General features: G+C 46.8%; 3 protein-coding genes across 3 annotated transcripts in view; 1 reads left to right on the forward strand and 2 right to left on the reverse strand.

Annotated features, from left to right (window-relative positions):
• LOC100491015 overlaps nucleotides 1–3,688 on the forward strand; it is a 46,558-nt gene extending 42,870 nt beyond the window's left edge. Inside the window, exons 3-4 of the mRNA XM_031891357.1 lie at nucleotides 1,134–1,694; nucleotides 2,639–3,688. Coding sequence (XP_031747217.1) covers nucleotides 1,134–1,694; nucleotides 2,639–3,174 — 1,097 coding nt within the window. The 3' untranslated portion in view covers nucleotides 3,175–3,688. The remainder of the gene's footprint in view (nucleotides 1–1,133; nucleotides 1,695–2,638) is intronic.
• Nucleotides 3,689–9,150: 5,462 nt separating this feature from the next.
• Nucleotides 9,151–13,141, reverse strand: LOC108645227 (E3 ubiquitin/ISG15 ligase TRIM25). The gene has a single exon (XM_018090164.2). It carries the CDS (start codon nucleotides 10,836–10,838, stop codon nucleotides 9,549–9,551), a length of 1,290 nt encoding a protein of 429 aa, XP_017945653.1. The 5' UTR covers nucleotides 10,839–13,141; the 3' UTR covers nucleotides 9,151–9,548.
• Nucleotides 13,142–14,807: 1,666 nt separating this feature from the next.
• Nucleotides 14,808–16,515, reverse strand: LOC101731288 (E3 ubiquitin/ISG15 ligase TRIM25). The gene has a single exon (XM_018090165.2). The coding sequence runs from the start codon at nucleotides 16,467–16,469 to the stop codon at nucleotides 15,033–15,035; it is 1,437 nt and encodes a 478-aa protein (XP_017945654.1). The 5' UTR covers nucleotides 16,470–16,515; the 3' UTR covers nucleotides 14,808–15,032.
• Between the last annotated feature and the right edge of the window lie 10,137 nt (nucleotides 16,516–26,652).

The following is a 26,652-nucleotide window of genomic DNA, read 5'->3' on the forward strand; positions in this document are numbered from 1 at the left end:
TGCAGGGTGACACAGTGGGTAGGGGTGGGGGTGGGACAGAGTATAAGGGGATACAGTGCAGGGTGACACAGTGGGTAGGGGTGGGACAGACTATAAGGGAATACAGTGCAGGGTGACACAGTGGGTGGGGGTGGGAGTGGGTCAGACTATAAGGGGATACAGTGCAGGGTGACACAGTGGGTGGGGGTGGGAGTGGGACAGACTATAAGGGGGATACAGTGCAGGGTGACACAGTGGGTAGGGGTGGGAGTGGGACAGACTATAAGGGGATACAGTGCAGGGTGACACAGTGGGAAGGGGTGGGAGTGGGACAGACTATAAGGGGATACAGTGCAGGGTGACACAGTGGGAAGGGGTGGGTCAGACTATAAAGGGATACAGTGCAGGGTGACACAGTGGGTAGGGGTGGGAGTGGGACAGACTATAAGGGGATACAGTGCAGGGTGACACAGTGGGTAGGGGTGGGAGTGGGACAGACTATAAGGGGATACAGTGCAGGGTGACACAGTGGGTGGGAGTGGGTCAGACTATAAGGGGATACAGTACAGGGTGACACAGTGGGTGGCACAGTGGGTGGGAGTGGGTCAGACTATAAGGGGATACAGTGCAGGGTGACACAGTGGGTAGGGTTGGGGGTGGGACAGACTATAAGGGGATACAGTGCAGGGTGACACAGTGGGTGGGAGTGGGTCAGACTATAAGGGGATACACTGTATATTATTTAGTGAATAAAGTGCCCCCTATTGTAACATATAGGGATATTATAAGGCACAGAGGGGTTCCATGGCCATATAAAGGTTATTTGTGGCTCCTGTATATTATTTAGTGAATAAAGTACCCCCTGTTGTAAATTATAAGAATATTAGAAGTCAACTTGGAGTTCAATGTCGTCATGGAAGTCAAGGCCGTCATGGAACTCCTTGGTAACTTATAATATCCTTATATTTTACAATAGGGGGTACAATATGCTCACTGACATGTCCTGGAATTCATGAGTAGGAACCTGCAGTGACACACAGTGATACAGAGGCTTTTAGCCCAGTGCCGCGGGGGCGGGGCCTGGTTATTTGTAGTTACACCTTCTGCCCATCGTACAGGAAAGAATTCACAGTTATGTTTTTCTCTCCTTTCAGTGATGCACCATTGGGACCTGAGAGACAAACTGAGCTGCCCCCTGTGCCGGGGCTTTTATTCCCACCCCATAACCCTGCCCTGTGGCCACAGCTTCTGCCTGCGCTGTATCTGGAGACGATGGGATCCTGCCATGCGTCACAATAACAGAATTTACTGCACTGAATGCTTCGAGCAATACGTGAAACCGCCCAGTCTGAGCGAAAACCAGGCGCTTAACAAGATTGTTCATATTTTTACCATTAATCTCCCAGAGTCTGATTTCCCCAGAAACATCTGCTTGTCCTGTATCTGCTCAGTTGTACCCTCAGCCGTAGCAGCGACTAAATCCTGCCTGCACTGTGCCGCCTCTCTGTGTGAGCATCATGGGAAGGAGCACAAACAGTCTCTGGGGCATGTACTAACTAAATCCAACGCAAGGTGCTACACCCACCAGGAGCTGCTGAGATATCGCTGCACTGAGCATGGCTTCCGTGTCTGTGTGTCCTGCTGCCTGGCTGGGGGGCACCGGGGCCACGGGGTGGAGCTGCTCAATAAGGCTTCACAGATAAGAAAAACTGAAGGTAAATGGAAGGAATATTATCCTATAATCCCCTCCCGCTATGCCCTGTAATCCTATACTCCCCTCCCGCTATGCCCTGTAATCCTATACTCCCCTCCCGCTATGTCCTGTAATCCTATAATCCCCTCCCGCTATGTCCTGTAATCCTATACTCCCCTCCTGCTATGCCCTGTAATCCTATACTCCCCTCCCGCTATGTCCTGTAATCCTATACTCCCCTCCCGCTATGTCCTGTAATCCTATACTCCCCTCCCGCTATGTCCTGTAATCCTATACTCCCCTCCCGCTATGTCCTGTAATCCTATACTCCCCTCCTGCTATGCCCTGTAATCCTATACTCCCCTCCCGCTATGTCCTGTAATCCTATAATCCCCTCCCGCTATGCCCTGTAATCCTATACTCCCCTCCCGCTATGCCCTGTAATCCTATACTCCCCTCCCGCTATGTCCTGTAATCCTATAATCTCCTCCTGCTATGCACATGGTATGTAATCTTATGATCCGCAATGGCCCGCCCCCCCAAGGGACCCCTGCTGTGGCCCCCACACCCCATCCAACCCCCTTCCCCGAGTGCGATAACTTTATTCGTACCATAAAGTCGTTCATAAACTCGTCAGCTGTGAGTGATTTTGCTACAGATCCTTTATCATATGAAACAAATAGCATAATTAATATAAATCAGCAGTCCAATGAGAAACCTCTCTATTAACAAACTCCTCCTCCCCCCAGCTGCACCCTTATAGGCTTTGTGATAAGGAACGGCTGATTATACATAGGTTCCTTAGCAGCTGCTGATTTGCTTGATTGCACTTAAATGAACCAGAATAGAATGGAATAGACTAGAATGTGACTTTAGTTTCAGTAGAAGATTTTATCCTCAAGCCCCTTCAGACCTCACAAGTCCCTTCAAATTGTATTTTTTTTTTTGCATTTAATGATTATGCAGGTCTGAGACACAAACTGAGCTGCTCCATCTGCCGGGAGATCTACACCGACCCTGTAACCCTGCCCTGTGGCCATAACTACTGCCTGCGCTGTATTGGGGGAACAGGGGGAGAGCAGAAGGAGAAGAGAGAAGGCCGTTCCTGCCCTGAATGCAAACACAAAATCAAGATAAAGATGGAACTGAGCAAGAACCACTCGCTGTATAACATAGTGCAGTTCCTTCTGCCCCCCCCCGAGCAGCGGGACCCTGCTGGCACCTACTGTACCTACTGTATTCACTCACTGGTACCCGCGGCTAAATCCTGCCTGCTGTGTGAGGCCTCTCTGTGTGATAAACATGTGTGGGTACATAGCCGGGCAGCAGAACATGTATTAACTGAACCCACCGCTTCCTTTGGGCAAAGAAACTGCTCCGCACATGGGGAACTGCTGAGATATCGCTGCACTGAGGATGGGGCCCCTGTCTGTGTGTCCTGCTGCCTGGCTGGGGGGCACCGGGGCCACAGGGTGGAAATGTTCCATGAGGTGCAGGAGTAAGGAACATTATTGGTATATTAACCCCAGATACAGGGGCCCATAATTTTGGTTGGGAACGTTGGCCAATTGCAATCCTTCTGCCCAACCACCTGGTTATATTTGCCACCTTGGGCAGCCAGTTTATGTTCTTATCTGCTGATATCCCTTCTGACAGGGTGGATAGATATAAAGATAGATCTATAAGGAAAGATATAAATCCTGTTTTCAAAAATATGTGCAATGGTGCAGAAGGAATGGCTAATATAATATGGGGCTGGGGAATGTGCATTTTTTGGATTTTAAAGAAATATATGGATAGGTCTGGTTGTCAGGGGTTCAAATCCCTGGCAACCAGGCAGCACTTTGTAAGTCTGAGTGGAAGATGAATAGGGGAGGCCAGTGCTGGGCCAGACCTGGACTGGCAATCAGTAGGTTCGGGCAAATGCCAGAGAGGCTGCTGTAAGATGCTACAGACATGTATTAAAATTTAAAAAAAAATACTAATAATGCAAAAAACTTTAAAAGTAACTAATTAGGAAACAAATAAAACATGCCTAATCTATAACTGCAAGTTAATTTGTTTTTAATTATAAGTCAGAGTCCACTATAATGACGTCTTTTACCTGTTATGCTTCATTTGTGGGTGATGGCATTTCATTTTCCCGGTGCCATAGGAGAGTTAGAGAGAAATACTGATAGGGATACACTGTGTGTAGATTTGGCTCAGATATGTGTATGGGATTTTGTGATTGTGATGGAATCACCTGTACAATGGAGATATTGGTTTACTGGAAACGCCTGTAGAGAAAAAGATCCAGTACAGTTACCCACTACTCACATACCGACCTGCTCCTTATATCACATCCCAGAACCCCCACAGTGTATAGCAAGCTCTAAAGGGAGCTAAAGGGTGGGAGGAGGTAAGTCCCCTATTAAGAGACAGAGCAGGTGGCTTAGCCCTTACACAGGGCCTGACAAGCAGTGAAAAGCCCCTCCGGCAGAACAAAGCACCTTCCTGACCCGTCTAACAGGCCTCACACTAGTTATGGTTCCTGGAAGCCAGTCTCTACAGAGTGTGGGTGGCTGGGGGGAGACACTGCTGCCCCTTCCTTTTCTGTTGGCACTAAATCATCCAAATAAGCCACTTGCCACACAATGCGCCTCAATCAAACCTCCTTACATAGTAAGTTAGGTTGAAAAAAGACACATGTCCATCATGTTCAACCATAATGCCTTTATATAACCTGCCTAACTGCTAGTTGATCCAGAGGAAGGCAAAAAACCCCATCTGAAGTCTCAGAAGGGAAAAAATTCCTTCCTGACTCCAAGATGGCAATTGTACCAGTCCCTGGGGCAAATTGTACTGAACAGCTATCTCCCATAACTCTCACTTGCTAAGAAGCCATCCAGCCTTATAAGGGAATCTACTACCCCCCAACTCATTTCTGTTGGAGGAACAACATTGTGCACTTTATTTAGATGATTTCTGCCCAAATATTGGATCAGAGACAGAACAGATTCCATTAGTCTGTATGTTCTGTACATGCTCTTCTTATTTTCCTCTCAGATGTCGACCTTCCACCCAAACAGAAGGAAGATCCAAGGCCAAGTGTATGGGATAAAATAGTTCAGAAACGAAAGGCAACTCTACGTACAGTATCAGGGGGGTTACGGGCATATTTTGCCCTTTATTTCCATAATGCAAGCAGCTGAAAGGAGAAGGAATCCCCTATACAATGGTATGACACACTGTGGCCATTTTGCCTCTGGTTCCCAATGCTCCTCTCCCCTGGATAAAGGTGAGCGCACTCGCAGTAAATAATCCCCTGCCGGATTCCTATTTTTAATCCAAGTGTGGGCCCGGGACCTGGGGCACATTACCAGTGCCCAACAGTGGGAGTGGCTGGTAGGAGGAGCCTATTCCGGGGCATACCAAGCACCCAGTTATAGTCTATTTCATAACTTACCTCCCAAGTGTGCCGATTTTCGCAGGACAGTCCCCATTTTAACAGCTCAGGCCGCAGTCCCGGATTCTGACTGAAATGTCGCTCATTTCCCTTTGATCTCCTGCACTGAGCGCCAAAAAAGAGACAAAGTTTCTTAGATTGAATTAAATAAGTAGCTTTTGGCAGAGCCCCTGCACTGAGACACAAGTGTAACTAATAAGCTAAACAGGTCTCTTGGGGGAATGGAGACTCACAGCTTAAAGGGCAACTTCACCTTCATTAAACTGTAATAAAACATAAAACAAGAGCCCAAAACCCACAGAAATGTGTTCAAACTCTACATAACCTGCCAAATGTTGTAAAATGGGAGTGGTATTTAGGGGGTGTGGTCATAAAATGGGCGTGGTTAAAATATTCATCTCTTTTTGTCTCTCTTTCCATTTTTTAAATGTTGGGGGGTATCTATTAATAATTAAAGTCACCATAGATAACCCTTCCGCCCTCCTGTTGCCACGGTAACTTTATTTTTTCCCCCAAAAGCCTCTCCATAGCAGCCAAGGAAGGGAATGTTTAGTCAGTATAGAGTTAACCCTGCTGCTGCTGATACATAGCTACAGTAACTGCACTCATTAACCCCTTCTTTACCAATAGCCTAGCAATGGCCAGTAAAACTTAAGAAGAGGTTAATAAGATGGTCAATACAGACTGCTGGCATAGATTTGTAGTAACTGTTTAACCAGTCAGAGGCAGTATTTACTCACAAACTCACCAGCAGGAATATACATACTTACCCACAAGTTCTGTCAGTAATACTCACTCTCCTGGGTACTTACTGACTGGAAGGGGCAGAGCTGCTTCATATTGGGGCATCAGAGTTGAGTTTTGCACCATGAACCAATTGGCTTCCAGAGAGAAATAAGAACCAATCACGCTCTTGCTTACTGACTTTTGCTTCCTTCCCAGCAAAGGATCCAGTCACTGTAAGGTAGGGCTAAGCAGGCAGCTCATTGGCTGAGGGGGCGGAGCCCTTACGCTGGGGATTGCTTGCCCCGCCCCCGCTTCTCTGAGGGCAAAAAAAAGGCTCTGTCTGTTTGATTTCCCTCAGGGCAGCTGTGAGTTGTTCTGAAGGAAAGTTCTACATGTCTGAGCTGCTACTGACAGCTGGAGAGTAGGAACAGTTAGCAGTGCTTACTAGTCTCTCATTCTGCCTCTGGGGATTGAAAATCAGCCGCTGGCTGTGGTACCTGTTTGACCTATATAGCCAGATGGGCTAAATCACTTGCCATATGGATTGATTACTAGCCAGTTGGCCTATATTTAATGCCCTGTGTGTTGGGGAGAAGTCATGTGACCTGGTTGAACAATGATATAGCTCCATGGTACCAGCTAAATGACTGAGAATGTTGTTGTTGAGGGGGCAGCTTAGAAAATTATTTATAAAAATAAGCTGCTACCTATACCAGTTCCTTGGGACCTTGACTCATTAGCTATACCATGTGACACATTCAATTATAATGGTAAGTGGGTGGAGTCAGTTGAAAACAATACAAAAAGATTTGTATTGATTTATTGAGTATTGGAAACAGCCCCTGAACATGGGGACAAAATGCTTTACAATTATATTTCTTTACAAAATAAGAGCATATGGAATATCAGTAATGCGTGGCACTACCTTGTATTATTTGCCCCTTTTTAAATAACTAGGTATAACAAGGAGATTAGTTATCATTATATAATCATTATTTTTTTTTTACTTATCAGTGAAATGGTAACATACCTAATGTCCCAGTATATATCATCCAGTGCCACTTCCACTGTGTCTTTCTACAGCAACAGATTACAGTCTTACAGTTATACATTTGTTATTTAAATCATAGTGACGTTCAAATACAGGCCTGATCCAAAGACAATGATTCTTTATCTTATTACCCCAACTGGGCAGATGGAGGAACAGCACAAGTATAAATCAAAATGTGCCCTCCAAAATGTGACTCTATAATAACCAGTCATTCCCCTGCTGGAAAGTTCATGTAGGAGCCGCTCATATCATTCAGTAAATAGATCCCAATACAAACAGCCGATGTGACTCTATAATAACCAGTCATTCCCCTGCTGGAAAGTTCATGTAGGAGCCGCTCATATCAGTCAGTAAATAGATCCCAATACAAACAGCTGATGTGACTCTATTATAACCAGTCATTCCCCTGCTGGAAAGTTCATGTAGGAGCCGCTCATATCATTCAGTAAATAGATCCCAATACAAACAGCTGATGGGACTCTATAATAACCAGTCATTCCCCTGCTGGAAAGTTCATGTAGGAGCCGCTCATATCATTCAGTAAATAGATCCCAATACAAACAGCTGATGTGACTCTATAATAACCAGTCATTCCCCTGCTGGAAAGTTCATGTAGGAGCCGCTCATATCAGTCAGTAAATAGATCCCAATACAAACAGCTGATGTGACTCTATTATAACCAGTCATTCCCCTGCTGGAAAGTTCATGTAGGAGCCGCTCATATCATTCAGTAAATAGATCCCAATACAAACAGCTGATGGGACTCTATAATAACCAGTCATTCCCCTGCTGGAAAGTTCATGTAGGAGCCGCTCATATCATTCAGTAAATAGATCCCAATACAAACAGCTGATGTGACTCTATAATAACCAGTCATTCCCCTGCTGGAAAGTTCATGTAGGAGCCGCTCATATCAGTCAGTAAATAGATACCAATACAAACAGCTGATGTGACTCTATAATAACCAGTCATTCCCCTGCTGGAAAGTTCATGTAGGAGCCGCTCATATCAGTCAGTAAATAGATCCAAATACAAACAGCCGATGTGACTCTATAATAACCAGTCATTCCCCTGCTGGAAAGTTCATGTAGGAGCCGCTCATATCATTCAGTAAATAGATCCCAATACAAACAGCTGATGTGACTCTATAATAACCAGTCATTCCCCTGCTGGAAAGTTCATGTAGGAGCCGCTCATATCATTCAGTAAATAGATCCCAATACAAACAGCTGATGTGACTCTATAATAACCAGTCATTCCCCTGCTGGAAAGTTCATGTAGGAGCCGCTCATATCAGTCAGTAAATAGATACCAATACAAACAGCTGATGTGACTCTATAATAACCAGTCATTCCCCTGCTGGAAAGTTCATGTAGGAGCCGCTCATATCAGTCAGTAAATAGATCCGAATACAAACAGCCGATGTGACTCTATAATAACCAGTCATTCCCCTGCTGGAAAGTTCATGTAGGAGCCGCTCATATCATTCAGTAAATAGATCCCAATACAAACAGCTGATGTGACTCTATAATAACCGGTCATTCCCCTGCTGGAAAGTTCATGTAGGAGCCGCTCATATCAGTCAGTAAATAGATCCCAATACAAACAGCCGATGTGACTCTATAATATCCAGTCATTCCCCTGCTGGAAAGTTCATGTAGGAGCCGCTCATATCAGTCATTAAATAGATCCCAATACAAACAGCCGATGTGACTCTATAATAACCAGTCATTCCCCTGCTGGAAAGTTCATGTAGGAGCCGCTCATATCAGTCAGTAAATAGATCCCAATACAAACAGCTGATGTGACTCTATAATAACCAGTCATTCCCCTGCTGGAAAGTTCATGTAGGAGCCGCTCATATCATTCAGTAAATAGATCCCAATACAAACAGCCGATGTGACTCTATAATAACCAGTCATTCCCCTGCTGGAAAGTTCATGTAGGAGCCGCTCATATCAGTCAGTAAATAGATCCCAATACAAACAGCTGATGTGACTCTATAATAACCAGTCATTCCCCTGCTGGAAAGTTCATGTAGGAGCCGCTCATATCAGTCAGTAAATAGATCCCAATACAAACAGCTGATGTGACTCTATAATAACCAGTCATTCCCCTGCTGGAAAGTTCATGTAGGAGCCGCTCATATCATTCAGTAAATAGATCCCAATACAAACAGCTGATGTGACTCTATAATAACCAGTCATTCCCCTGCTGGAAAGTTCATGTAGGAGCCGCTCATATCAGTCAGTAAATAGATCCCAATACAAACAGCCGATGTGACTCTATAATAACCAGTCATTCCCCTGCTGGAAAGTTCATGTAGGAGCCCCTCATATCATTCAGTGACTAGATCCCAATACAAACAGCTGACTCTATAATAACTAGTCATTCCCCCTTATGGAATAAACTTTCACAGGGCCCGGCACAACTGTGCCCCATCTCCCCCCCAATGGCGGCCCTGCCTCCATGCTGCTGCAGGGGTATTAAAGGGCCACCTACATGCTCTTGCTTCATTGGCCCCACAGACCACTCAGGAAGAGCTTTCCCTATCTTCTTTCGACCCCTTACCATTATAACAACCCACCGTGTCTGAGTATTCTTGTGCTAAGCTAGATCTGTGGTTGCTTTTATTGCTCCTGGCTCTAGTGTTAATACATTGAGTACGTTGAGTATCGGAAATGTGGGTCATATTTTGAGGCTGCACTGCGTTCCACTAATGTGTCTGTTCCCCCCTCCCTAACCCAAGTCACTATATAAGCTAAGCCTGTGAGTAATGTCTCTGAGATCCGATCCACCTTTAGAGTCTTCTTCTTTACACGGGTACCCTTACCAAATAATGAATATATCCCCCTGTTCTTGTTATCACTCCCATCAGTGTCAGAACATTCTGAGTCCTCAGAGTCCCATGCCTGTAAGAAAGCGATTGTTAATAATACATCTTTCATGAATGGTTCCAAACAAATCTCAGGAACATGAAATTCAGCCCCATCAGGTTCCGGTGCCTGTAGGACAGTAAGTGGATCCGCCATGTTGCACAGCTTCTCAATGTGACGGATCTTCCCGGACAGCTCATCCTTCTTTATCTCCAGCTTCCGTATCAGACCATTGAGTTTGAGGGAAACCTTCCCTTGTTTCTCGGAGATGTAATCCAGGAGCTGCTTCTCTAGGGCTCCCAGCCGTTTCCTGATGCCCCTAAACAGGGCAGTGACTCTCTCTGTCTCACCAGCTGTCACTTCTGCCCCTTCTCTCCTGTGCTCCTGCAGCCTCTGCATTTGCCCCTCAGTCTCCTCTCTCTGTAGGGACAGTTCCCCCAGAACTTCCCTCAGCTTCTTCTTCTTCTTATCGGAGGCCTCACTCAGCGTCTCCACATTGTGGCCCCGGTGCCCCCCGGCCAGGCAGGACACACAGATACAGGCACCATCCTCAGTGCAGTAAAATTCCAAGATTTTCTTGTGTTCGGAGCATTTTCTGTGCCCAAAGGAAGCGGTGGGGTCAGTAAGTACATGTTCTGCTGCCCGGCTGTGCTCCCTCACATGATAATCACACAGAGAGGCCTCACAGTGCAGGCAGGATTTAGCCGCGGGTACCGGGGAGTCACAGTAAGTGCAGGATATCCCAGAACATTCCTGCTCCGGGTCAGTAGGACGGAATTGCTCTGCTATGTTCCGTAGATTCAAATTCCTGTTCAGTTCTGGGCGTCTCCTGTATGTTTTCATGCATAGAGGGCAGGACGGATCCTCCTTTACCTCCTCCTGCCAGGCCCAATGTCTCTCAATACAGACCTGACAGTAGTTATGGCCACAGGGCAGGGTTACAGAGTCGGTGTAGATCTCCCGGCACACGGAGCAGGTCAGCTCAGATCTCACACTAGCAGTCGCCATCACTGGAACCAGGAAGAGCACAGGAACCTGAAAGGAACCGGTTTGCCTGAAAGTCATGTGTTTGTTAACTCTTTTCGGCTGCCGATCAGCGTTTATGTCTTTGTTATGTGTGTGGGGAGGAAGTAAATTGTCTCTTTTTGCCGCTTTTAGAAATATGTGTCTATTGTGTTCAAAGGTAGATTATGGAGCTAGCAGGAAACTCTTTCATCCTAGGTCCGACCTGTCAGACCAGGTATTAGGGTTATGTCCTCCATCACCTCTGAAGGCAGGAGAGAAGAATGGAGCTTTGCTCTTCCCCTAGATCCAGTAGAACAGCCCTGCCCTAGGGTATATACTCTATAGGCTCTTCCTCTGTTCCTTAGTGCCTGTCTTGGCAGTGAAGGACAACAACCTAAAGGCAGCCATATATGGGGGTCATTGTTCCTTCTTGTTTATCTTTGCTGCCACCTTGGGTGGAGTTGCCAGCAGAGGGAAGGCAAATACCCAGTTGAACCTGTTGGGAATTACTGTGGTTGTGGCACAGGTTATTTTGTACCAATGATGCTTTCTCCAAGTTACTTTCAGTAACTCTCTAAATAGCCAACATATAAGTAAGATTTTTATTGGCAACAGGGGCATCATAACGTTCTTAGGGAAGAGAAAAGGGATGGTGACTGTAGACACAAGGACATTTCCCTATGGAAGTATGAGGAGTATGATACTGAGCAAATTGTGCCTAGGGGAGAAGGTCAGACCAGTCATCCTGTCATATAGGGACATGGCACCTAGAGAATGGCTCCAGGGCTTGGTTGACCTGTTCTGCACTTCCATTAGATTGGGGATCTGAAGGAAAAGTCCAACTTAATCCCCAACGATTTGCACAGAGCTGTCTAGAACATGGAAACCAACTGGGAACCCCTGTCAGAAACAATATCAATACAAAGACCATGGAGATGGGAATATGTTGGATGGAAAGTTAAGAAAGTTCTACAGCAGACGGGGGGGGGGTGTCCATTTTATTTTAGCTACAAACTGAAGACCATGAAATTTGGTGGCCAGTAGTTCCAAGCTGTCAATATTGTACTTTTGTACAGAATTTATTTGAGAAGCAGCACAAGGAAGCAGACTGGGGTAGGAAAGGGATCTGTGTGAAGGCTCAGTTTGTGAGTTTGGCATATAGCATATACTTCCTTATGATGGTTAGACACAGGTTTGGACTGGGTGGTGCAGGGCCAAACAGGGGCCCCCTGCCGTCGCCCCCACACCCCCCGGGGGCCCCCTACGCACGCCCAGTAGTAACAGCTTCAGATTTGTCTCAGATTTCAGATTTGTTTGCTTCCTCAATAGAATCCATGACCTGATTAAATGGTTCCTGGTTCAGCTGGGCCACTAACTAAGCAGAGTCAGTGGCCCTAATGGGCACTGGAACCCAGGGCTCTAACCTACGCTGATCAGAAAAGGGGCCAGACTAATGGACCTACTGGTTCTTATGAAGTGATTCCCTTAGTCCCTAACTGGGCCCTAGATCTGCACTAGCTACAGTGAGGGCCTATTGGAACCGGAACCTAAGGGCCCTAAAGTGCAAGGAGAGTAAAGTCCTTCCCTGACTGACACTCACTCTCTCCTTGCCTTATTGCCTTGCCTTCCTCCTTCCAATCTCTCCTTACACTCTCACATACTACCAGCCTTGCTGTTTCTGGGTGCCTAAGGCTGCCCCCTGCAGGCTGTAGATGCTATTTGCACAGCCCTCATTTGTCTGCCTATTACAATATGATAGGGTACGTAACTCTTTTGTGCCATGCTGTAACAACTCTGGGGGAAGAGCACCCTACACTGCAATCCCTCCTCTTAGCTGGGCCCTCACAATGTTGGGGAAGAAGGGAATGGTGTTGTTAAACTACAATATATACCTTTAAATTAGTAATTTGGACACCAAACAGGGATATTACTCACATAGTGCACAGTTGCAATAGAGGTAGATTGGATGCAGGCAAAAAATGGTCTAAACATCCCTGGCCCAATGGGGAAAACATCCCTCCCGTGGCCATAAGTTGCAATAATCAGGGCCTCTTTAACCCTATGGGTCCCTAAAGGACCTCAGATAGTAAGCTCCACTGGGCAGGGACTAATATAACATTACACCCCACTGAGATAGGATGAAAGCTGCTACCTATACCAGTTCCTTGGGACCTTGACTCATTAGCTATACCATGTGACACATTCAATTATAATGGTAAGTGGTTGGAGTCAGTTAAAAACAATACACAAAGATTGGTATTGATTAATGGAGTATTGGAAACAGCTGTAAATAGATCCCAATACAAACAGCTGATGTGACTCTATAATAACCAGTCATTCCCCTGCTGGAAAGTTCATGTAGGAGCCGCTCATATCATTCAGTAAATAGATCCCAATACAAACAGCTGATGTGACTCTATAATAACCAGTCATTCCCCTGCTGGAAAGTTCATGTAGGAGCCACTCATATCATTCAGTAAATAGATCCCAATACAAACAGCCGATGTGACTCTATAATAACCGGTCATTCCCCTGCTGGAAAGTTCATGTAGGAGCCGCTCATATCAGTCAGTAAATAGATCCCAATACAAACAGCTGATGTGACTCTATAATAACCAGTCATTCCCCTGCTGGAAAGTTCATGTAGGAGCCGCTCATATCAGTCAGTAAATAGATCCCAATACAAACAGCTGATGTGACTCTATAATAACCAGTCATTCCCCTGCTGGAAAGTTCATGTAGGAGCCGCTCATATCAGTCAGTAAATAGATCCCAATACAAACAGCCAATGTGACTCTATAATAACCAGTCTTTCCCCTGCTGGAAAGTTCATGTAGGAGCCGCTCATATCAGTCAGTAAATAGATCCCAATACAAACAGCCGATGTGACTCTATAATAACCAGTCATTCCCCTGCTGGAAAGTTCATGTAGGAGCCGCTCATATCATTCAGTAAATAGATCCCAATACAAACAGCTGATGTGACTCTATAATAACCAGTCATTCCCCTGCTGGAAAGTTCATGTAGGAGCCGCTCATATCATTCAGTAAATAGATCCCAATACAAACAGCTGATGTTACTCTATAATAACCAGTCATTCCCCTGCTGGAAAGTTCATGTAGGAGCCGCTCATATCAGTCAGTAAATAGATCCCAATACAAACAGCTGATGTGACTCTATAATAACCAGTCATTCCCCTGCTGGAAAGTTCATGTAGGAGCCGCTCATATCAGTCAGTAAATAGATCCCAATACAAACAGCTCATGTGACTCTATAATAACCGGTCATTCCCGTGCTGGAAAGTTCATGTAGGAGCCGCTCATATCATTCAGTAAATAGATCCCAATACAAACAGCTGATGTGACTCTACAATAACCAGTCATTCCCCTGCTGGAAAGTTCATGTAGGAGCCGCTCATATCATTCAGTAAATAGATCCCAATACAAACAGCTGATGTGACTCTATAATAACCAGTCATTCCCCTGCTGGAAAGTCCATGTAGGAGCCGCTCATATCATTCAGTAAATAGATCCCAATACAAACAGCTGATGTGACTCTATAATAACCAGTCATTCCCCTGCTGGAAAGTTCATGTAGGAGCCGCTCATATCAGTCAGTAAATAGATCCCAATACAAACAGCAGATGTGACTCTTTAATTAACAGTTCATATAAGGGCTCTGGCACACAAGGAGATTAGCTGGGACAAATCTCTCTGTTCGCGGGCGACTAATCTCCCTGAATTGCCATCCCACCGGTGACAATGTAAGTCGCCGGTGGGATGGCACACGCGGCGGCGCGATTTCGGCAAATCGCCAAAAATGCCTCACGAGGCAACTTCAGCGATATGCCGAAATCGCGCCGCCGCGTGTGCCATCCCACCGGCGACTTACATTGTCACCGGTGGGATGGCAATTCAGGGAGATTAGTCGCCCGCGAACAGGGAGATTTGTCGCGGGCGACTAATCTCCCCGTGTGCCAGAGCCCTAAATAGTTAAAATAAATAATAAATGAGCTAATACGCCAGTCTGTTAATTGGGGGCAGTGAAATTTACTTTGGGGGCAGACAGCTGTAAGTTCTGGTGTAACTATACACATAACTTACACAATTTGTGTAAGTTTTATGATGCAAATGACCCCCTTATGGAAGACAATTTCACAGGGCCCAGCACAACTGTGCCCCCTGTCCCCCCCAATGGTGGTCCTGCCTCCATGCTGCTGCAGGGGTATTAAAGGGCCACCTACATGCTCTTGCTTCATTGGCCCCACAGACCTCTATCTTCTGCTGACCCCCTACCAGTATAACAACCCACCATGTCCCAGTATTCATTTTCTGAAGTAGAACTGTTGCTTTCATTGCTGCCGGCCCTGTCATTAGTATGTGCTGAGTATGGGAATAGAGAGTTATATTTTGGGGCTGCACTGCGTTCCACTAATGTGCGTGTACCCCTCCACCTAACCCAAGTCACTATATCAGCTAAGCCTGAGAGTAATGTCTTTGAGATCCGATCCACATCCAGATCCCCTACAGCCGGGACCTTCTTCTTAAATGCTCTTCCCAGATAGCCATATGGCATTAAGTGAGTGAATAATGAATATATCCCCCTGTTCTTGTTATCACTCCCATCATTGTCAGAAGTGTCAGTGTCAGAATCCTGTGCCTGTAGGACAGGGATCCTTATAGCGTCTCTCTCTTGCTGCCCAGGTGTATCCTGACCAGAGATTGTTGCTTTTCGCTGAAATATATTTTTCATGAATGGTTCCAAACAAATCTCAGGAACATGAAATTCAGCCCCATGAGGTTCCGGTGCCTGTAGGACAGTGAGTGGATCCGCCATGTTGCACAGCTCCTCAATGTGCCGGATCTTCCTGGACAGCTCGTCCTTCTTTATCTCCAGCTGATGGATCCAATCATTGAGTCTGAGGGAAACCTTCTTTTGTTCCCAAGAGATGTCCCTCAGGAGCTGCTTCTCTAGGGCTTCCAGCTGTTCCCTGATGTCCCTAAACAGGGCAGTGACTCTCTCTGTGTTACCAGCTGCTTTCCCCGGCACTTCCCTCAAGCGCTCCTGCAGCCTCTGGATTTGCCCCTCAGTCTCCTCTCTCTCTGGTCTCAGTTCCACCAGAACTTCCCTCAGTTTCTCTTTCTTCTTCTCTGAGGCCTCACTCAGCGGCTCCACCCTGTGGCCCACATGGTCTCCCTCCAGCCTACAGGACACACAGACACAGGCCCCATCCTCAGGGCAGTAAAACTCCAAGATTTTCTTGTGTTCGGAGCATTTTCTGTGCCCAAAGGAAGCGGTGGGGTCAGTAAGTACATGTTCTGCTGCCCGGCTGTGCTCCCTCACATGATAATCACACAGAGAGGCCTCACAGTGCAGGCAGGATTTAGCCGCGGGTACCGGGGAGTCACAGTAAGTGCAGAATATCCCAGAACATTCCTGCTCCGGGTCAGTAGGACGGAATCGCTCTGCTACACTATGCAACCTCAGGTTCCTGTTCAGTTCCGGGCGTCTCCTGTATGTTTTTCTGCATTCAGGGCAGGAAGGATCCTCCTCTATCCCCTCCTGCCAGTCCCACGTTCTCCCAATACAGACCCGACAGTAGTTATGGCCACAGGGCAGGGTTACAGGGTCGGTGTAGATCTCCCGGCACAGGGGGCAGCTCAGCTCAGATCTCACACTAGCAGTCGCCATCGCTGGAACCAGGAAGAGCACAGGAATCTGAAAGTAACCTTTGCCTGAAAGTCATGTGTTTGTTAACTCCTTCCGGGTGCTGATCAGAGATTACGTCTTCATTATGTGTGTGGGGAGGAAGTAAATTGCCTCTTTTTGCTGCTTTTAGAAATATGTGTCTATTGTGTTCAAAGGGAGATTATGGAGCTAGCAGGAAACTCTTTCATCCTAGGTCCGACCTGTCAGGGCAGGTATTAGGGTTATGTCCTCCATCACCTCTGAAAGTAGGAGAGAGAGGAATAGAGTTTATACCCACCCCTTCCTGTCCTCCTCAGTCTTTTTTTTCTTCTGTTATGTCCAGGACCAGATTGTTTTGGTTTTTTGGTGCTGCCCCTAAAGCTGGCCATACACACACCGATAATATCAGACGAAACCTCATTTCGTACGATATTCGGTGCGTGTATGGCAAGTCGGCTGCTGATATCGTTCGACTCACTGATCGGCCAGGTTAAAACATTTTGATCGGGCACCACAGAAGGCGCCTGAGCAAAATCTGCCGTCAGGGCTGAATCGGCAGAAGGAGGTAGAAATCCTATTGTTTCTACTTCCTTATCTGCCATTTCAGCCCTGAAGGTTAGTGGCGGATTTAACGACCATCGGTCGCACGAAAGATCGCAAATCGCCATGTTTGTGGCCACCTTAAGGCTACTCGGTGAGTTCTGTTCGTGTCAGCAGGGCCGCCATCAGGGGAGCACAGTTGTCCCGGGCCCGGACATTTCTAACTTTAAAGGGGGCCCGGCCATGCTAGAGTTTTCCTAGCTCGGGCCCCCTTTAATCAATTCCGGGCCCTCTCACTGCTGGCATCATCCGTTATGTCCTGGTGTTGCCCACTACATAAGCGCGTATATAAGGTTGCGCCCTGTGCGTAGTGACGTCACACGTACGGGGCGCAACCTTATATAAGCGCAGATGGAGCCGGCAGCAGCAGGACATAGCGGAGGACGTCGCCGAAGTAAGAGCACGCAGGGGAGAGGAACTGGATGATGCTTGGGGGGCCCTGGGGGGAGCTTTCAAATATGAAAAAATATAAATCCAGTTAGCTAATTTTTATTTAGAATATTCTGCACATAAACCACCCCATAGATTATCCCCAAAGATCAAATAAGAACCTATTTGAAAGAAATGACACATAAGCCAGTACTTGCAGTAAATTATGCTACACAGTTGTGTGCCATTAGCATGTCATTTATATGGTCCTAATTGCACCCAGTCCCTAGAGCATATACACCCTTATGCTGGCTGTGCTCTGATAGTGTATATGTAGTATGCAGTGTTCTCCCATATAAACTCTGCTATGCATCAACAAACACTCTTTCAGGTGCCTAATGAATGGGGCACTAATAAGAGTCATGCACGTGGACACCCATGTGCTTCCCACAAGCTGCTACTTACATCGCAGGTGCAAATAGTGGCATAACATACAACTCCAAGTTTGGTATCACTGGTAGGGGGAAATTTTAATTGTCTTTATGTCTTTTTGGTTTGGGGGCGCTGGAGGATGCTGGGGGGAGCTGAAGGATGCTTCCGGGGGGGCCCTGGGGGTGGGGGGACTGGAGGATGCTTGGGGGGAGCTGAAGGATGCTTTGGGGGCCCTGGAGGATGCTGGGGGGAGCTGAAGGATGCTTGGGGGGGGCCCTGGGGGGAAGCAGGAAGACGCTGGGGGTGGGGGGACTGGCGGATGCTTGGGGGGAGCTGGAGGAAGCAGGAGGGTGCTAGGGGGGCCCTAGAGAAAGCAGCAGGATGCTGGGGGGGGAGTCGGAGGATACTGGCGGGGGAGCTGAAGGATGCGGGAGGGAGTGGGAGGAAGGAGCGGGCCATAGTATTTGGGGGAGGACCACTAATGTTTTAGGGGGCCCTGGGCTGGCTAGCAATGTTTTAAGGGGCACCTGCTCTGGCACCAATGCAAAATGTAACCCCTGGCCACAAATGTTTTAGGGGGGCCCTGGCTACCAAAGTCTGTGTGTTGTTTGTATTGATGGGAGGGGTCACTGGGGGAGGGGCCATTAGGGGCATGGGAGGAGGGGGGGGGCCAGAAAATTTGTGAGGGGCCCCGTGATTTCTGATGGCGGCCCTGCCTGCCAGAAAAAGTGTGTTATCAATGGCTGTTATGGCTTGTAGGCTTACTACCCCTGTTGACTTCCTTCTTTGATATGAAATATATACCAGACCTTATTAAGGCAGTGAGGCGTGCATTAGTATTAGAGGAGCATGATCAGTCAGTGACTAATGTAATTTTTGCCAAAAAGAAAAAGCACACCTTTCCAGTACTCAAGGAGGTGCAGGATGTTGTGAGTTCAGAGTGGCACAAGATGTCCAGGAAGGTGCCGGTGGAGGCCAAGTTTGGTAAGCTATATCCCTTTCCTCCGGATTCACAGGAAGTATGGGATAGTCCTCCAACTGTGGATGCGCCAGTGGCCAGGTTATCCAGGAAGACAGCCCTTCCAACTGATGATGTCTCAGCTTTGAAGCATAAGATGGAAAGGCGAATGGAGACGGAGCTTAAGAAGTTATATATGAAACAGGAGCCATGTGCAAGCCCTCTATAGCCTTGGTGTCAGTAGTTAAGGCTTCTGTCCATTTGGATAGAAGATATAGAACGAATGACCAGGGGAGGTGAGCCCCGTGAGAGAATCTTGGCATCCCTGGCAGATTTAAAATTGTCCACAGCTTTTTGTCTTGGAGCTGCAGGAGACCTGACTAAATTATCAGCGAGATCAATGGCTTTAGCTGTAGTAGCAAGGAGGGCCCTCTGGCCTAAATATTGGTTCGCAGGTACAGCCTCAAAGAATGGACATTACCATTTGAAGGGAAAACGCTATTTGGTAAAGCATTAGAGGAAATCATTTCTAAAGGCCCCCATACACGGGCCGATAATAGCTGCCGATATCGGTCCCTTGGACCGACTCGGCAGCTTATCTGCCCATGTAGGGGCAGAAACGAGCGGACTGGCCGACCGATATCTGGCCTGAAATTGGCCAGATATCGAGCGGACTGGCCGACCGATATCTGGCCTGAAATTGGCCAGATATCGATCGGCCAGGTTAAAAGATTCAGTCGGATCGGTGCCGCATCGGCTCGTTGATGCGGCCCCCGAACCGTCTGATACATTGCCGCCTATATAATTCAGTCGTTTGGCCCCAGGGCCAAACGATCGGATTATTTTTTTTTTTAACTTCGAGCTACCCGATATCGCCCACCCATAGGTGGGGATATCGGGGGAAGATCCGCTCGCTTGGCGATCTCGCCAAACGAGCGGATCTTACCGTGTATGGGGACCTTAAGTCTTCTGGGGGGAAAAGCACTTTCCTCCCCCAAACCCCAAGAGGGTTTAAAGATCCTTCTAGACGTCAGACAGACACATTTGTTACTAAAAGAAGAGAAGATTTCAGATCATATAGGCCTGGTAAGGAGACCTTTCATTCATCATCTTGGAGATTGGGACAGTACAGTCTTTTTGGAAGCAATAAGTCCAATAACCCAAGATCTCCCAAGTCCCAGCAGAAGTCACAATGACAGGGGGTTAGTCCATCTTCCCAAGGTTGGGGCAAGATTGCTTCAGTTTTGGGAGGTTTGGGCAGAGGAGATACAGGATGCTTGGGTTTGCTCAGTCGTGAAGAGAGGGTATCAACTGGAATCCTGCCACAAACCTCTTTTTCACAATTTTATCAACACTCCTTATCCAGTTCCCCTTTTAAACAGGATGGTGATGAAAAAGTAAATTGCAGATCTACTTTCCAAGGGGGCAGCAGTTCATGTGCCTTAGGGAGAAGAAGGCAAGGGCTTCTATTCTCCTCTCTTTCTAATAAGAAAGGCATTGGGCGAGATGAGACCAATATTAGACCTCAGACGTCTAAACGAGTACCTCAAAATACAGAGTTTCAAGATGGAAACAATACAAACCATAAGAGCAGCAATAAGTCCGGGGGACTTATCGACTTGAAAGACATTTATTTACATGTTCCAGTGGCCACAGTGCTTCAGTGGTTCCTGCAATTTTCCATAAATGATCAGCATCTGCAGTTTTCATGCCTGCCTTTTGGGTTAGCCACATCCCCTAGGATATAGGGTGGTTGTCATCACAAAACTCAGGGATGAGGGTCTGGAAATATATCAATATTTAGACGACCTTTAGTTAGTCGCCAGAGAGAAAGAGACCTTGGAAAGTCACAGGGACATAGTAGCAGCTACTCTAGAACGCTTTGGCTGGGGCCTCAACAGAGAAAAACGTCTTTTACGACCAACGCAACAACTAGTGTATCTTGGAGCTCAAATAGATACAGACTTAGAGATGATCTCCCTTCCTCTAACCAGAATCTTCAAGGTGACAGAGATGTCATCAGCAATGATCCAGATTGGTCAGGTGTCTGCAAGGCAATTTATGAGGTATTTGAGTACCCTGACGTCCACAATTGGGTTAGTGAAGTGGGCAAGGTGGCAGATTCGCCCCAATCCTACTGGAGTTTCTGACCCAGTGGGATCGTCAGACAAAGAACTGGAATCGGAAGATTCGTTTGTCTGTGTGTCTGAAGCAGAATCTGCAGTGGTGGTCAATACCTGTCAACCTCAGGAAGGGTTTTCCGTTAAGGGAGCCAGAATATGTGGAACTCTACACAGATGCCTCAGGTCTGGGTTGGGGAGCTCATGTAGAGAACCTCTCAGCCCAGGGAGGATGGGGCAGGGATCTGTCTCATCTACCATCCAATATACTCGAGTTGAGGGCAGTAAATTGTGCACTGATGATTTTCCAGAACAAATTGATTTCTCTCCCTGTCAGGATTCACTCGGACAATGTGGCAGCTGTCACATACATCAGGAGACAAGGAGGGACCAGAAGTCGAGCTATGATGGAGGAGCTGATTCCTATTATGACATTTGCACAGGCCCATTTAATCGATATTACAGCCCTTCATGTGCTGGGCATGTTGAATCTCCAGGCAGATCAACTCAGTAGGAGGAGGATGGGAAATGGAGTCTCCATCCCCAGGTCTTCAACTGGGTCACCAGGTTGGGCCACCGAACGATAGATCTTATGGCGACAATACAGAATCAGAAGGTGCTGAGGTTCTTCTCCAGGTTTCCTTGTCCCCAGGCAGTGGCCACGGATGCCTCAGTCCAGGACTGGATGGGCTTGTGGGCGTATGTGTTTCCCCCCTTCCCCATGATCTTCAGAGTATTGCAGAAGATCTTTTACACTCAGATGGAGGCCTTGGTAATTCTTCTAAATTGGCCACGCCGGCCATGGTATCCACTGTTGAGGAGGATGGTCCAGGATGTGCCAATTCCCCTGCCAATCAGGGAGGATCTGTCGTCCCAAGGGAGTCTGTGGCATCCGAATCCTTTAGGGTTGAGTCTGATGGCCTGGAAGCTGAGAGGAGAAGGTTAGCGCAGCAGGGATGTTCTCAGGCAGTCATTAATACCTTATTAAAGTCTAGAAAACCAAATACATCTCAAAGATATTATGCAATGTGGGATGTGTTTCAAGACTGGGCAACTAAAGAGGGCATAGACCCCTGGAATCCAACGACTCCAGAGATTCTTGAATTCCTACAACGTGGCCTGGACAGGGGTCTTAGCCTGAGCACTCTGAGAGTACAGTTGTCAGCATTGTCCGCTATTCTGGAGAGAAGGCTTATTGAAGAACACTTGGTTTCTAGGTTCTTTAAAGCAGCAGTGAGGATTGTGCTGCCTGTTAGATCTTTATCTCCTCTATGGGACTTACCATTAGTCCTGAAGGCTCTAACTGGGAAACCATTCGAGCCATTAGACCAGGCTTCGCTGTGGGATTTGACACTCAAGACCTTCCTTTTAGTGGCCTTAACATCGGCTAGGAGAGCATGTGAGTTGCAGGCGTTATCTGCGAGAGCTCCATATACAGTCTTTAAAGGGGACTCTGTGGTTCTTCGACCATTATTGCAGTTTTTGCCCAAGGTAGTTTACATATCAATGAGCCAATTATTCTTCCTGACTTTGTCCCGGATATGAATGCCCAAGAAGGGGCAGCATGGAAGTCTTTAGATCTCCATTATTGTTTACAGATCTATCTACAGAAGACTGAGAATGTGAGAAAGACGGAGAGGTTATTCGTCATTCCAGCAGGACCAAGAAAGGGACAACCAGCTAAAACAGCAACTTTGAGAAGATGGATTGTCATGGCAGTTCAAAAAGCTTACAAGGAGTAGGGGGAGCCAGTGCCTCAGGGAATCAGAGCCCATTCGACAAGGGGTATTGCATCGTCTTGGGCAGCAGAAGCGGGAGCTCAACCTGAAGCAATCTGCAGGGCAGCTACATGGGCAACCTCTAATACCTTTATTCGACATTATAAGTTACATATTAGGTCTACTGCTTCAAAAAGAATCTAAATCTAATAATTTTCTCTTATACTCTATAGGCTCTTCCTCTGTTCCTTAGTTCTTGCCTGCCTTGGAAGTGACGGACAACAACCTAAAGGCAGCCATATATGGGGGTCATTGTTCCTTCTTGTTTATCTTTGCTGCCACCTTGGGTGGAGTTGCCAGCAGAGGGAAGGCAAATACCCAGTTGAACCTGTCGGGAATTACTGTGGTTGTGGCACAGGTTATTTTGTACCAATGATGCTTTCTCCAAGTTACTTTCAGTAACTCTCTATATAGCCGACATATAAGTAAGGTATTTATTAACAGCAGGGGCATCATAACGTTCTTAGGGAAGAGAAAAGGGATGGTGACTGTAGACACAAGGACATTTCCCTATGGAAGTATGAGGAGTATTATACTGAGCAAATTGTGTAGGGGAGAAGGTCAGACCAGTCATCCTGTCATATAGGGACATGGCACCTAGAGAATGGCTCCAGGGCTTGGTTGACCTGTTCTGCACTTCCAATAGATTGGGGATCTGAAGAAAATATCAAACTTAATTCCCAACGATTTGCACAGAGCTGTCTAGAACATGGAAACCAACTGGGAACCCCTGTCAGAAACAATATCAATACAAAGACCATGGAGATGGGAATATGTTGGATGGAAAGTTAAGAAAGTTCTACAGCAGACGGAGGTTCCATTGCAAACTGAAGACCATGAAATTGGCTAGCCACACTCTGCTGTGTCGTTTTAATTTTCAAGTCATCAAGAACCAATTTGGTGGCCAGTAGTTCCAAGCTGTCAATGTTGTAATTTTGTACAGAATTTATTTGAGAAGCAGCACAAGGAAGCAGACTGGGGTAGGAAAGGGATTGATATACTTTGAAGGTACAATTTTGCCATATAGTGTATTTCTCCTGGAGATGATGGTTAGACAAGTCTCTGAAAAATCTAAAATGTCATCCAGACAACCCTTGACCCAACAAGTCATTCATAGATTCTTGGAAGAATGCTAGGGAATATAGATATTTATAATGGCTGTCTCTGGCTGGTCTTCCACTCATTGCTTTCTCGTTATAGGCCCCATGGACATCAAGCTCAACTGATTTAATTGAGGCCACTATAATCAATAAAAGGCAAAAAGAAGATCTCCCTCTGGTTTCGTCCAAAGAAAAAGTCAATCCCAGCTTGAGAAGATGAGGAGGACTGTATAAAGTCACACTGTTGACTGGAAATACTCCTTCATTGCTGGAGTTTCCGAATGAGATCAAGTGTAGGTACGACCATGGGCATGGGACATACTTTTGAGAGGAAGATTTATGGGGCAGTCATAAGGGTCGTCAAAGAATTTTCCTCACAGACACAAAACCTATAATCCCAAGGTAAAGGTTATGCAATAGAACCAGTCCACAAATGTGGAAGCTTCTCCTCCAACTCCTGGGGGAGTTCCAGCATCTATTCATTTGTCTAAGTATTGTAAAGGCTTCCGTCCTACCTACACAAGTGCCACTAAGTGTTAAGTGTTACCACTACCCACAATAAATGTTTTGCAGTAAATCTACTGAAGCTTTTTTCCTACTTTTTGGATTTTTGTAGTTGTATTTGGTTGCAGCACAGAGCAAAAACTAGGAGCTAAAGCTTTTTTTGTAAGTATTTTATACAAAGTTCAGCAATAATTTTCTATTTTTGAACAAGTGCCACTAACTGACTAACTGGGGGGTCACCTGAAGGCTGGTTTGTGAAGAACCAACGACTGGAGGTAAAAAGTGGCCTCGGTTTGGGAAACAAAACATATACACACAGTTATATATGTTTGAAACTGGGATACTCCCTACACTGGGATATTCTCTATACTGGGATATTCTCTAGACTAGGATACTCTACACTGGGATACTCCCTACACTGGGATACTCTACACTGGAATACTCCCTACACTGGGATACTCCCTACACTGGGATACTCTCTACACTGGGATACTCCCTACACTGGGATACTCTACACTGGGATACTCCCTACACTGGGATACTCTCTAGACTGGGATACTCTACACTGGGATACTCCCTACACTGGGATACTCTCTACACTGGGATACTCCCTACATTGGGATACTCTCTACACTGGGATACTCCCTACACTGGGATATTCTCTATACTGGGATACTCCCTACACTGGGATATTCTCTATACTGGGATATTCTCTATACTGGGATACTCTCTTGACTAGGATACTCTACACTGGTATACTCCCTACACTGGGATACTCTCTAGACTGGGATACTCTACACTGGGATACTCCCTACACTGGGATACTCTCTACAATGGGATACTCCCTACACTGGGATACTCTCTACACTGGGATACTCCCTACACTGGGATACTCTCTAGACTGGGATACTCTACACTGGGATACTCCCTACACTGGGATACTCTCTACACTGGGATACTCCCTACACTGGAATACTCTCTACACCGGGATACTCCCTACACTGGGATACTCTACACTGGGATACTCCCTACAGTGGGATACTCCCTACACCGGGATACTGCCTACACCGGGATACTCTCTACACCGGGATACTCCCTACACCGTGATGCTCCCTACACCGGGATACTCCCTACACCGGAATACTCCCTACACCGGGATACTCCCTACACCTGGATGCTCCCTACACCGTGATGCTCCCTACACCGGGATACTCCCTACACCGGGATACTCCCTACACCGGGATACTCTCTACACCGGGATACTCCTTACACTGGGATATTCTCTATACTGGGATACTCCCTATACTGGGATATTCTCTATATTGGGATACTCCCTACACTGGGATACTCTCTACACCGGGATACTCCTTACACTGGGATATTCTCTATACTGGGATACTCCCTATACTGGGATACTCCCTACACTGGGATATTCTCTATACTGGGATATTCTCTATACTGGGATACTCTCTAGACTAGGATACTCTACACTGGGATACTCCCTACACTGGGATACTCTCTAGACTGGGATACTCTACACTGGGATACTCCCTACACTGGGATACTCCCTACACTGGGATACTTTACACTGGGATACTCCCTACACTGGGATACTCCCTACAGTGGGATACTCCCTACACCGGAATACTCCCTACACCGGGATACTCCCTACACCGGGATACTCTCTACACTTTGATGCTCCCTACACAGAGATACTCCCTACACCAGGATACTCTCTACACCGGGATACTCCCTACACTGTGATACTCCCTACACCGGGATACTCTCTACACCGGGATACTCCCTACACTGTGATGCTCCCTACACTGGGATACTCTCTAGACCGGAATACTCTCTAGACCGGGATAGTCCCTACGACGGGATGCTCCCTACACCGGGATATTCTCTAGACTGGAATACTCTCTACACCGGGATACTCCCTACACCGGAATACTCCCTACACCGGGATACTCCCTATACTGGAATACTCTCTAGACTGGAATACTCTCTAGACTGGGATACTCCCTACACCGGGATACTCTCTACACTGGGATACTCCCTACACCGGGATACTTTCTAGACTGGGATACTCTACACTGGGATACTCTCTACACTGGGATACTCCCAACACTGGGATACTCTACACTGGGATACTCCCTACACTGGGATACTCCCTACACTGGGATACTCTACACTGGGATACTCCCTACACCGGGATACTCCCTACACTGGAATACTCCCTACACCGGGATACTCTACACTGGGATACTCTCTAGACTGGGATACTCTACACTGGGATACTCCCTACACTGGGATACTCTCTAC

Source organism: Xenopus tropicalis, chromosome 8 (genome assembly GCF_000004195.4).
Source record: "Xenopus tropicalis strain Nigerian chromosome 8, UCB_Xtro_10.0, whole genome shotgun sequence".
Taxonomy (NCBI): Eukaryota; Metazoa; Chordata; class Amphibia; order Anura; family Pipidae; genus Xenopus; species Xenopus tropicalis.

Bases quoted from the DNA above. Each gene is read 5' to 3' on its own strand.
- LOC101731288 (XM_018090165.2), bottom strand. From the start codon at position 16,469: ATGGCGACTGCTAGTGTGAGATCTGAGCTGAGCTGCCCCCTGTGCCGG.
- LOC108645227 (XM_018090164.2), bottom strand. From the start codon at position 10,838: ATGACTTTCAGGCAAACCGGTTCCTTTCAGGTTCCTGTGCTCTTCCTG.